Raw genomic sequence first — 13,915 nt, forward strand, 5'->3', positions numbered from 1 at the left:
TAAATCAAATTTGTCAACAACATTTAGTGTACCTTCATAGGTGAGTAAAGAGCTTAAAGCTAAAGTTTCTACTTCTAGGTTTTCACAAATCTATTTGTAGGGATCATCAAGTGCAAAGTGATCCAAAAATGTCATTTCAAAACATTCACCCTGAACTCGTTATGTTCATGCACCAATAGTCACTTACTCGAAAAATGCTAGCACTTGTAGTTAAGTATCTTAGTAGTCTTTATGAAATGTCACAATGGTGGTATACAAAATGGTGAATCTCCAACTGAAAAGATAGAAAATATTAGTATTAGTACATGCGTGATCAACTAATAGTACATATGTTTTCTTTTTTTCAAGTTTTTTTAAGAATGATAATTAAGAAAAATCTATAACAAAACTATTATAGTTATTAGATCCCCTCTTAACTATTAAGTCTCTTCCCCTAAATGAACACATCAAAAGCAAGCAATGTAAAAATCACATACTAAGACTTGATTCCTAAACTAAAAGTGTTAAATAGTCAAAATTGGCTTAATTTTGCTCGCTTAATTTTGCCTACAAAATTATTGGTAAATATTAAAAGTTGAGTTATGAAGAGCTGGAGCATGGAAAATTACCAATCAATAGGATATCCTAGCACAATTCACCTATCTTCCACATGCTTGGTTGTATAAAATGATAGACATGGCTATCCTCCCTACAAATTGTATAGTTGACCAATTTTCAGAAAATCACAAACACCATGGATTTCTCTGAAAATTTGAGCTCATGACTTGCATGATCTACATAATTTGTAGTCGAAAACAACAAAAATTCGAAAAACCTCATTCATCAGGGTCAAGCATCGAGGTGATTCCTCACTTGACTAGTTGTGAAGCATCGCATATTGCAAAAATTGATTTGGGTTGCATAAGGTGCAACTCCCCCACTTTCCCTATCAAAGCCAATCTGGCTTCCATGATCTTGAAGCCTACAACTGCATAGCATTCCGCTCACATCAACAGTAACTTGCTTGTTAGCGTTGATCATCAAACTTACATCAACGACAACTTGCTTGATAGCACAGATCATTAAATGGCTACCACAAAGGGTTTGTGTCTGGGCTCTCAATGTGGCCCGTGGCTATACAGCCATGAAAATGCACTTGCTTTACATTGCTTTTTCTAACTTTTAAAAAAAAAAACTTAGTCCTCTCCTTCGTATGGAATTGCATTTTCGTAGCTGTATAGATGTTGCCCTCAATGTGACCACACTTCGGCCACAATAGCGAACTTCTCCATCATTGTAGAGGAAGTTGACAACCACATCTCTATTGCTCTTCCTCATCTACCACTTGCAGTCGGTGACCATTCATGGGATAATGGTGGGTCATCATCATCGTGGACATGGCACTCTATCTTACACGAGGATATCTCCGACCCATCCAAGAACATCATAGCAGCAATAGAGACTCCTGATACAACGATAGGTAACAAGATGGCCACTCTCACTAGGTCTCAAGTGCAATCCTCCCCTCATTTGCAGGTGTAGCCGAACTTGTCTGCTACTAGTACGGTGCTTGTGCTCCTCCAACGGTCATCTCATCTCTACAGTGCAATGCCAGAATGCACAAGTACATCCACCAACTCCTCTCTATCTTGTTGCGTGATTTGCAAGCCAAAATTAATTGCGTTCTTGATGACCCCCTAGCTTGCAGCAACGGCTACCTAGCCAATTATTTCGATATGGCTGGGTGCCATGTTCTCCATGCCCATCCATCCAAACTACGGAACCTCTACCACCATGTCAGAAGCTACATCAAATCGGCACCGACTACGGAAAGCCAGGCCAATTTCTGCTTGTCAGATGCCTCCTCTTACTCCGTACCTACTGCCTGACCACTGTTGTCTTTATTTTTGTGGTCTTTTTTTTAAGTTAAGTATTTTACATAAGTTTTGATTTTAATATTTGAAATAAATAAATGTTTTGTTAATTTATTTAATATTTAAATTTTAATAGTTTTTATATTATATTAAAACAAAAAAGAGAATTTTAGCGATATAATATACTTTTCAATTTACCATATAAATTTAAATGTTACTTTTAATATATTATATTATAAATATTTAGAAGATGTTTAAGAAAATTATTTTTATAATTTAAAACTATATTTTTTTAAAAATAAATAAATCTAACTTCACCTTCTTCTAAACATATTATAATTTTTTAATATTATATAATATTAAAATAAGTTTTAATATTAGTATTATATACAATTTATTTTTTTCTTATGCTTTTTCTCTTATTTTGATTTCAAACATACAAAAACTCAAGAAAATTTTAAGATAAAAAGAAAAGAAAGCAAAACAATATTATTTTGAAATATAATATAGATAATTAATAAGTGTATTCAATTAAACATAATATAATTATTTTTTAAATATAATATTTACTTATATATTAAATTCTAACATTTTAAAATTTAAATATACTTACAACAATTTTTATATTTTGAAATTTAATTAGATTTATAAATATAAGTCTTCTTAACATTTTTATTTTATACTTTATATAAATTTTAATTGAATAATAAAATAATATATTTATATTTATATAAAGTATAAAATAAAAATGTTAAGGAGTTACGAGAGTCTGAAGGACTAGCCAAGGAACAGAGGAAAATTGACTTCCCCTTCCCCGTATTTAGAAGCTCATCAATTTCCCTCTGTTTCTTGGCTAGTCCTTCAGACTCTTGTAACTCCTTAACATTTTTATTTTATACTTTATATAAATATTAATATATTATTTTATTATTCAATTAAAATTTATATAAAGTATAAAATAAAAATGTTAAGAAGGCTTATATTTATAAATCTAATTAAATTTTAAAATATAAAAATTGTTTTAAGTATATTTAAATTTTAAAATGTTAGAATTTAATATATAAGTAAATATTATACTTAAAAAATAATTATATTATGTTTAATTGAATACACTTATTAATTATCTATATTATATTTCAAAATAATATTGTTTTGCTTTCTTTTCTTTTTATCTTAAAATTTTCTTGAATTTTTGTATGTTTGAAATCAAAATAAGAGAAAAAACATAAGAAGAAAATAAATTGTATATAATTCTATTGAAAGAATCAAAGAAAAATTACTACTATTTAAAAATTATTATTTATTCAAATTATTATATAATACTAATATTTAAACTTATTTTAATACTATATAATATTTAAAAATTATAATATGTTTAGAAAAAGGTGAAGTTAGATTTATTTATTTTTAAAAAAATATAGTTTTGAATTATAAAAATAATTTTCTTAAACATCTTCTAAATATTTATAATATAATATATTAAAAGTAACATTTAAACTTATATGGTAAATTGAAAAGTATATTATATCTGAAATTCTCAAAAACAACTATCATAATTTCTAATATTATATGTAACTTTTTTGTTTTAATATAATATAAAAACTATTAAAATTTAAATATTATTAATTAACAAAACATTTATTTATTTCAGATATTAAAATTAAAACTTATGTAAAAAAATTAACTTAAAAAAAAGACCAAAAAAATAAAGACGACAGTGGTCAAGCAGCGGGTACAGAGTAAGAGCAGGCATTTGACAAGCAGACATTGGCCCGGCTTTCCATAGCCGGTGCCGATTTGATGCAGCTTCTGACATGGTGGCAGAGGTTCTGTAGTTTGGATGGATGGGCATGGAGAACATGGCACGCAGCCATATCGAAATAACTGGCTGGGTAGCCGTTGCCCTAGCTTGCCCCTTGCCTCGAGCCCCTCCCATGGCAGATTTGAATTTTGTCAACCAAGGTAGCTTTGCGCAACCACTATCTCTTGTGAATGTTCCCTCCAACTTAGGAAGCCTTCCCACATCGCGCTTATTAACTTCCTTGACGTTAGAGCCACCCACGTTGTCAAGCCCCCTCCTCTTATTACTAACCGCGAGTTCATGGGGAGGTCTTTAAGGAACCTCAATGTTTGCCCTTCCAACCCCTCCTTTGTAGATTCTAACCGATCTATTTCTCCTTGCATTCCCCTACCTCGCCCCGTTCCATCAATGCAGGTTTGGGAGAGCAAGCTGGTGGTTAACCTATCTAATACTCCCATTGACCACCTATCCTTCAATTTCCTAAAGCAAGGTCTTAATTTCTCTTATGCCCCCAATACCATCCCCCATATCTAGTTTATGTCCAAGATTGATTATGCTATTTGCTCTTTCTCTTTCTCTCTTTCTCCATCTCTCTCACACACACACACATGAGAGATTAGGTAGGACTGTTTCATCGCCCTCAGATGTGCCAAGCCGCCTAAACACAACATCCCCAAGGCTGAGTGGCATGCATTCAAGAATCTGACTAGCAATAATGACATTGTTATCACTAAAGCTGATAAAGGTAATGCAACGGTCATTATGAATAGGTAGGATTACGTTACCAAGATGCTTGATTTGCTATCATATCTCAATAGCTACAAGACTCTTTCTCGCAACCCGTGTTCCATGATCCTTAGGAAAGTTAAAACTTTGGTGTCCAAGTCCTCCTTTGATGAAGCTACGAAGAAAAAATCGTTACCTTCTAGAGAAGTAACCCTGCTCATCTATGGGGTCTTGAAGATTCATAAAGGAGGCATTTTGTTGAGACCCATCGTGGACACTATTGGGTCTCCAACTTATTTCCTAGCAGCTCATCTTGCCAAGGCTATCTCTACCTTAGTGGAAATTTAGACTCGTTTGTCAAAGATTCCAACCAATTTGTCCATTTTGTCAAAGATACCAGGTTGGAGAAGGATGACATCTTGGTTAATTTCGATGTGGTTTCCCTCTTCACCAAAGTCACTTTTCCCAACTCTATTCAAATCGTTCGGCACAAAGTTGGTCATGAGATGGCAGATATGGTAGAGTTATGCTTGCGGTCCACTTTCTTCTCCTTCCAAACTATCCTCTATGAGCAAGTGGATGGGGTGGTGATGGGTTCCCCTCTCTCTCCCATTATTGCCAACCTCTACATGGAGCAATTTGAGGAGATAGCCATCCATTCCTTTCCCCTCAAACATAAATGGTGGAAGCAATATGTTGATGACACCAATGTTTGTTGGCTGCACAGACTTGACAAGTTGGAAGCGTTTCATGGGCACATCAACAACGTGGTTTAAAACATTTCCTTTACCAAGGAGCTTGAGTCGAACAACTGATTGCCCTTCCTTGATGTCCTTCTCATCAAGAAACTTGATGGCGCCCTTGGGAGAGGTGTGTATCATAAGACCACCTCTATTTTTCACTTTAACTCTTGTCTTCCTTTCTTTAGGTTCCTTTATTTGTTTTATTTGTTTTATTTGTTTTATAGTGTTTTGACCTTTTCCTTATGCTCCTCGATTTGTGTGCTTACCTTACCTTTCTTTTATTTTACACAAGTAAGACTTAGTCTGCATATTTTACCATTCTATTCTTGCATTCTCTTAATGAAAAGTTGATGCTAAACATTATACGCACAATCAAATCCAAAACAGATTACATGGAAAAAAAAATGTCTGACTTTGTTTTGTCTTTATGTCCCTAAAATGACTCCACTTCTCACGTGGAATTCTTCCACACCGCTTCGGACGCAAATTGCGTCCATTCAATATGCGGCTTCCTTCTATTGGTCAATTCTTATGCCGATAGCCGAAGCATTTGACATACCTCAGTCGGCAAATACACATACCTCCACCCCTTTCTTTAGTTTTCGAGTTTGTGAAGTCAGTTTATTTCCATGGCATCTACTTTTGCCTCTGCTGATCGCCCAGAGAGAGCGTCTGCAAACGAACTACAAAGAACTGCATCTTCTTCATCCCCGTGCTTGTGTTCATCCTGCTTTGACTGGGTTTCTTCTCTCACTCCAAGGTGTTCAGGTCAATCTACTTCCATTCCTGATCTGATACAGAAGAATGAGTCAAACACACAATTTGCATCTACTTCTACCACGGATCGTATAGTAGAAAGTGAGGTTATGGGTGCTTCTGCCAGATCCCAACTATCTGCATCTACTTCTGCCACTGATTCGATACCAGAAAACAAGGTTATGGGCGCTTTCCATGGACTAGCACCGTCTATAAGGACTTCTGCTTCAACACTCATGCAAAAGACATGTTACGATGTGTTCATCAATCATCGTGGACCAGATGTCAAACATACGCTAGCTAGCAGTATTTATAAAACCCTCAACAATTTGAACGTTGCAGTTTTCCTAGATTCAGAGGAGTTAGAATATGGTGATTTCTTACCTACAACATTAGAAGGAGTAATGCGCAGTGCCTCGATTCATGTAGCTATTTTTTCCAAGAGCTATGCACAGTCACCGTGGTGTTTGGCAGAGCTTTCATTTATGCTCAAATCTGGAGGCTGAATTATTCCTATTTTCTACTACTTAGATCCTAGTGACCTCAGATGGGTAGATGGGTAGATAAAGGGAAAGGAATGTATGCCCAAGCATTTAAAGAGCATGAGCAGAAGGGTAGATACAGCCTGGAACAGCTTAAGGAGTGGAAGAGCGCACTCTACCATGTTTCATTTTACATTGGCCAAATCATTAAGTGTAATGAGTAAGTAACCCCTGTAAACATTTCTTTCATTTTATATTGGCCAAATCATTAAGTGTAATCAGCAAGCCTCTGAATCTTTAAAAATGAACATTTCTTTCATTTTACATTGGCCAAATCATTAAGTGTAAAGAGCAAGTAGTCCCTGAATCTTTAAATTGGCCAAATCATTAAGTGTAATGAGCAAGCCTCTGAATCTTTCATTTTACATTGGCCAAATCATTAAGTGTAAAGAGCAAGTAGCCCTTGAATCTTAAAAAATAAACATTTCTATCATTTTACATTGGCCAAATAAGTGTAAAGAGCTAATAGCCCCTGAATCTTAAAAAATAAATATTTCCTTCATTTTACAATGGCCAAATCATTAAGTGACCAAGTACCCCCAGAATTGGCAAAATCATTAAGTGTAGTGAGCAAGTAGCCCCCGAATCTTCAAAAATAAGCATTTCTTTCATTTGCATTGACCAAATCATTAAGTATAATGGTAAGTAGCCCCTAGTCTTAAAAAAATAAACATTTCTTTCATTTTACATTGGCAAAATCGAAACTCCTGCATCTTCAAAAACATTCATTTCTTTCTCTTAATTGTGTATTTAAAATTTGGCATTCTTTCTCTTAATTGTATATTTAATGGTTTTCAATGTTTTAACTTGTCAGGGATGAGATGAGACTGTTGAAGAACATTGTGAATGTAGTATTGAAAGAAACAAAGAATGTGCCATTGGTGGTTGCAAAACATCCAGTTGGTCTGAAGGAAATGGTGGAAGATTTTGAATTGAATACACTCCGATCTGTCAACCAAAATGAGCTGGTACAAATTGTTGGAATTTGGGGCATGGGTGGATCTGGCAAAACCACTCTTGCCAAAGAGTTATACAATAAAATATCATCTTCAATGGAGAGGTTCAGTTTTGTGTCTGATGTTCGAGACGCTGCAACCAGAGGTCTGTTACATGAGAAACAGGAAAAACTCGTGAGTGACCTTGGTGTACAAGGGTCAACATTTGACAACATTGAGGAAGGTATGGGTATTCTTTCAAAGTATTTGAAATCTGTTAAGATATTGATTGTTCTTGATGATGTGGATAACGTGGAGCAATTGGATGTTATGCTGCCCACAAAAGATAGTATTGAAAGAGGAAGTCTCATCATTGTTACAACACGGGCATATGATGTTCTTAAATCTTGGAACATCTCTTCTATATATAAAATGAAACCATTGGATCCACTATATGCAAAACAACTTTTCTGTTGGCATGTTTTCTTGAATTCTTTTCCACCGGAAGGATTCAATGAACTTGTTGAAAAGTTCTTAAAAGCATGCAATGGATTACCTTTGTCTCTCAAGGTATTTGGAGCACAGCTATATGGCGAGTTCCGAGAACAGTTTTGGGAATCACAATTGCATAAGATCTCAAGAATACTACCCAGTGATATCCAACAGAGACTCAAAATAAGTTATGACACTCTTGATGATGAAGAAAAAGAGATGTTCCTAGATGTTGCATGTTTCTTTATTGGAGAAAAGAGTAGTTTGGTGATTGAGATATGGAATGGAATGGGTTGGAGTGGTCTACAAAGTTTGGAAAGACTCTTACATAAATGTTTGCTTGAACTTGATGATAAAGATTGTATAATCATGCATGACCACATAAGAGATATGGGAAGAGACATCGCAAAAACTCAATCACCTTATCGTCTTTGGTTCCCCCAACCGATCATTAATGTTCAGAAACAAAAAGAGGTAAGATCACAAAAGTTAGGATTATCTCTTTGATTATATATTTCATCAATAGAAGCAAACTTTTTTAATACACATTATCTGTGTTCATTGTTTTTAACTGATTCTGCAGATAAAGAGCTATCTAAGAAGACATATAATTGCCTAGGCCTATTTTACAATCAAATGACCTTGTCAACTAACCAATTTACTCAAAACAACTTTTGCTTGAACAGCTTATAAATGTATTGATCTCAGTGCTGGCTGTCTTTTAACTTTTTAACTTTCCTTTTTGGCTTTGTTTTATTTTCAGAAAAGAATCGGTATTCAAGGAATAATGGCGACCTCAAACCAGAGAGAATGGGCAAATAATTATGTTTGTCTTCCTCTGACTTTTGTTAATCTACTTCTAGTAATTCTAATTTTTAATTTTTTCCTATAAGTTTAGAACTTTATATATAATTGAGTTTTCTACAAATTATATGGTGTCTATTCAGCCTGGAGAGCAGATCTTACCAATAATGATCAAAATGACTGGTCAGATTGACGAGTTTCACGTTTGGTGCTCACATGGAGAACTCATGGTTCATACAAATGGAGGGATTTGGCCGCTCTCACCTTCTTTAATTGGACTGAGACATTTAGTGATTAGCGGAGATTGTTTCAGTGAAATAATGTGTAAAATATCAAGAGAACTGGTTTGGCTGCGCTGGTTCCAAATGGGACAGCGAAATCTTCCATCAGGGCTTTCAATGAAGAAGTTGAGGGTTTTAGAACTCTATGAAGGATGGGTAGGTGAACATCACTTGGAAGAGCTATGGGGAGAGATTGATGGAGAGGTAAGTTTTTTTTAATTTTTATAATTAATTCTTAAAAGGTCGAACTAGAGATAATATATTAATAAACTGTATAAATAAAGAAATTACAAGTAAACCAGGTTTAGATTTGAGAGGTGTTAGTTTTGCAGTCTTACTGATAGAAAGAGACCTAAAAAGATACATATAAAAGTCCTGAGCAGAATAAGAAAAAATACCAGACCATGGATCATGGACAAACCCATCATTTAAAACAATTTGGACTGCTAAACAGGAAGCACATGCCCCCTGTAGTTCATATCTCGTCACACAAGGAACAAGCTTAGATCTTGTCCTCCTAACTTGAATACAAAAGCACCCCAAAAGCTATAATTGCTAGCCTCTCCTCCCTATCGCCTGAAGTTAGTAATAAAATGGTGTAAGAAGAGTTCGACTTCGGGCCTTGCCAAATTATGCCCCGGGCAGAGTCTTGGACCTCCTCCAAACGGCATAAACATTAGACTGTTATTAGCCCCATAATTGCATGATTTCCAATGCTATAGATTGAACTTGGACTATTTGTTTTACCTTTTCTAAAATTTATATTCTTTCCTTTAATATTTGTTGTCTGCTCCACTTTACTCCACTCAAAAAATGCAATGCAGGCACCTGTGCAACTAAGGGAGTGGCTTCTTTATAATTGCAACAAAATTCAAGGTCTTCCAAAATCAATAGGACTTCTCAAATATTTGAAAAAGATAGTTATCTCTGACGGCTACAATGTTTCAAGTCTACCAGAGGAATTTTGCCTTCTTCAATCGCTGGAACACCTAGTGCTACGTGGGAGTAGAATGTTATCACTACCATGCAACTTTGGCAATTTGGGAAAATTGCGACATTTAGATTTATCTAGGAGCTCTCAGATGAGAGCGCTTCCGGTTTCTTTTAGAAACTTGATGCTCCTAGAACATCTAAGATTACAAAGGTGTATTCAACTCTCCTTCACTACAGAAGACTTCAACTTTCTGGGAAAGATAACAAAGCTCGAGTTTTTGAACCTTTCTTGGTGCAAGCAATTGCAAGAGTTACCCTGCTATATCACAAATCAAGTCTCCTTGAGGGAGCTCCATTTTGGCAGTACCAGTTTAAGGGAGCTACCAGATAACATTGGTCTTCTTTGCAGGCTAAGAGAAATCACAATAACAGTTGTTTTGGTGACAATTTTGCCGACTTCTCTTAAAGATTTATCTTCTCTGACAAATCTTGAAATTGGACATTGTTCTAAGCTGGAGCATCTACCTGACAGCATTGGAGATTTGTCTTCTTTGATAAAACTTACAATGAGATATTGTCCTAAGCTGGAAAGTCTACCTGAGTCTCTCGGGTATCTGTCTTCCTTGACAATTCTTGCAATTGAAGATTGTCCTAAGCTGGAAAGTGTACCAAGGTCAGTTAGGCAACTGAGTAATCTTGAAATGCTGACGATATCCAATTGTCCAATCAGAGAACTGGATTTTGGAGGAACATCATTATTACCCTTTCGGTTAAAAAACCTGAAGAAGATAGATCTAACAGAAACAAAAGTGTGCAGGATTTCATTTTCTGAAAACTGTTGTCCCCATTTGGCGAGTATCCACATTTGTGCGAGTCATGATTTAGAGGAGATCAAAGCACTGCCAAAGACAGTCGAGTCAATGTATTTGATAAACTGTGAAATGCTGAAGAACCTTCCAAGTTTCGCAGGGTTAACTTCTCTCAGAATATTTAAGCTTATAGGTTGCTATGGGATTGAGATAATAGAAGTTTTAGAAAATTGCACAAGATTGACTCTTTTGACTGTTCACACCTGCTGGGAGGTGCCGGGCATAGAAAGCTTGGAAAACATGAGGAATTTAAAGCAGCTGGAACTCAGCGCAAACAGGGGATCAGTTATCGAACGTTGTATTCAACTAATAAAGGTAATTATAGCTTCTAGGAGTAAATATTTCTACCCTGAACCCTAAACCCTAAAACTGATTGTGTACTGACTGAATCTTATGAATCAAATTTGTAGAATTGGCCAGATGAAATAATAATATATGCGCGAGCAGTCCCTGATGCAGCCTCGCTATTTGAATCCTTACTCTCTCCAAATCTGGACATCGTTGAGTCCATCTCCAATCAGAAAGTTCAGTACATTCCAAAATTGGTGCAAAACCTTTCCTCCTCTGGCGATGCTGCTATCCTCTGTTTTGTTATAAATTGCCCTTGTTCAATAATGACCGATTGGGGATGGATTCTAGGAGGCCGAAGCTACGGATCTACACTGAGATTTGAAAAGGGTAGATGGGCATGGTTAGGAGTCTTCACACGTCGCTCCAATAATGAATTTCTCAATTCAGAGGAGTTCTCAATACATGAGTGGGTAGAGTACAAAGAAGAGAGATTGGAGAAAGGTTTGGCTGAGCAAGCTCTAGTAGAGAATGGTTGGTTTGTGACGGGGGAAGAGAAAACGGTATTGGAGGCAGTTGGCAATTTATTGCCACTTTGGAAAAATTAATAAAATCATCAAACAGAAGCAATCTTACAGCAATGTAATTATGAAGGAATGCTATGCTTGTATTCAGTACATGCTTACACCATTTACAAGTTTTCAATGTTCTTCCAAATGGAAGAGCCCAGAGGAAGTTCCAAACTTCCCTAAGAAACTAAGAAACTCCCATGATGAACGTCATAGTGCCTACCATATGTGTTAGATTAAGACATAAGAAGGAAAGATATAAAGATTTTGTACATAATGTAAAAAACCAATCGCAGGTTGCTGGACTATACCGCTTTGCGTTTTGAAATCATTATGCCTACTACTCATTAAAACAGTTTAATATAAGTGGAATATATTGGTTGAGATTACAACCAAAAGAAAGTACTGGAAATTGGTCAATTTTGTCAATGTAAGAGCCAAAAGAACAGACTGTAGAGTAGAATATAAGGTCTGGTAGGATGGAGATATAAAAGCACAAAAAATATCCTTAGACCATTATAGACTAAATGTAGACTTGAAGTATCATTTTAAACGGACACAATACTTAATGAACAATTAATTCATTCTATTTTTTATCCTCTTATAACTTGCTCTCACTTATAACTTCCAAAAACAATCTCTACATTACCAATAAAAAATAAAAAATGGTGAACCCAACATATATTGGAAAGACAACCTATAAAATATAGAAATTCCTCACTGGGAGAGAATTCAAATGACACAAAATCCAAATGTAAACAACAATATAAGCTAAAACAATCAACCCAAAAGACTAAAACGTGTGCAAACCAGCCATCAGAATTTTACAAGGTCAAATTATCTCAAAAATATTAAAAGAAGCTCAAAACATATGCTGGGCAAAATTTGAAAAAAGAGGGGTAAAAATTTATTCAATCAAAATCAATTTACAAAGCATAAGCCCAAGGCCCTAGACAACACTACATACTCCTGTCCTCCACTAACAATTGTTCAAAGATCTCAAAATATTCAGAAGGTAACTCATCCCTACCTCTAATATCCCATCTACCCACATTCTCTGAAACCCACTTTGCCAAACAATCTGCCACTTTTTTTCCATTCGCGAGGGATATGACGAAAGGAGATAAAGTCCAAGGAGTTGCGAAGACTAAGAATTTGTTTGGCTAAAGAGGCAAGTTGCCAACTAACATCTTCCAAGCTCTGGTTATTCAGCATATCCATAGCAATCTGGGAGTCAGACTAATAGATTATCTTCTTCGACCCTAAAGAGCATCCTCGCTCAACACCCATCTTAATAGCAAGGGCCTCCATCAGATTATTAGAATGTTGACCCTTGTAAACAGAGAAGAGAAAAACAACATCACCATCATAACCTCTACATATAGCTCCAATACCAGCATGACCAGGGTTCCCCCGAGAAGAGCCATATGTATTGATCTTCAAGATCCCAGCTGGAGGGGGTGTCCATCTCCTAGCTCGACAAACCCGTTGCTTAACAAGGCGAGATCTTTTTCCAAGAGTGCATCCCTGACTATTATCCCCCAAATTCAAAATCACCTTCCACAGTTGAAGGCTTCCTAATTTGGAATCCCAAAAAATTCTACGATTCCGCTCCAACCAAAGATTCCAGAGAATGAAAATTGGCCCAACCATCCAAGCAACCTGCAAGAAAGGAGTCTTCGCTGGAGATCTACCCAAGCTGTCCCAAAAACCAATTAGAGAAGTAGAATGAATACAGCCCTGACACCAAGCTTCCCACCATCTATACCATATGTCCCTCGAAAAGGGGCAAAGAAAGAACAAGTGGGAGATACATTCCTCGTTGTGCGAACAAAGAAAGCAAACAGAGGGACCCTGAAAACCTCGTTTGCGAAGGTTCTCCTAAGTGAGGCATTTCTTTTGAGCCAACAACCATAAGAAAAAGATACATTTGGGCCAAGAAAAGTTGCTCCAAACCTTCTTCCACCACTGCACTTCCTCTGGATATGTAAGTTCTTGTCAAGTGTAGCATATCCTTGAGCCACAATAAATTTACCTTTTGGGCTAGGACTCCAAGCCAAAATGTCTCTCTCATTGAGGGAGCTACAAAATCTATTCTCCAAAGCTTTAGAAAGGAGGGCTCGATCCTCATCAGAGCCACCAGCAAGCCACTCCTGAGGATCCTTCTAGCAAGACACCTCCACCTAACCCAATTGCTTGACAGTCTTAAAATGTTCCACGTTAAACCATCTAGCATTAGTAAAAGTACGACAAAGAGGCTAAAGCTGGGGATAGCAAGAGAGAATGGGAGGATGGCCATCCCAAGAGTCTTGCCAAAACAGAG

General features: G+C 36.1%; 1 protein-coding gene across 1 annotated transcript in view; it reads left to right on the top strand.

Moving 5' to 3' along the window:
- Window positions 1–5,554: 5,554 nt before the first annotated feature.
- LOC149545418 (uncharacterized) overlaps window positions 5,555–13,915 on the top strand; it is a 44,712-nt gene continuing 36,351 nt past the window's right edge. The window contains 7 exon segments of the mRNA XM_089793765.1: window positions 5,555–6,424; window positions 6,427–6,581; window positions 7,236–8,322; window positions 8,612–8,674; window positions 8,796–9,137; window positions 9,758–11,050; window positions 11,146–11,627. Coding sequence (XP_089649891.1) covers window positions 5,753–6,424; window positions 6,427–6,581; window positions 7,236–8,322; window positions 8,612–8,674; window positions 8,796–9,137; window positions 9,758–11,050; window positions 11,146–11,627 — 4,094 coding nt within the window. The 5' untranslated portion in view covers window positions 5,555–5,752.

This window comes from Cupressus sempervirens, chromosome 7, assembly GCF_028749045.1.
Source record: "Cupressus sempervirens isolate cs-2001-9-10 chromosome 7, ASM2874904v1, whole genome shotgun sequence".
Lineage (NCBI taxonomy): Eukaryota > Viridiplantae > Streptophyta > Pinopsida > Cupressales > Cupressaceae > Cupressus > Cupressus sempervirens.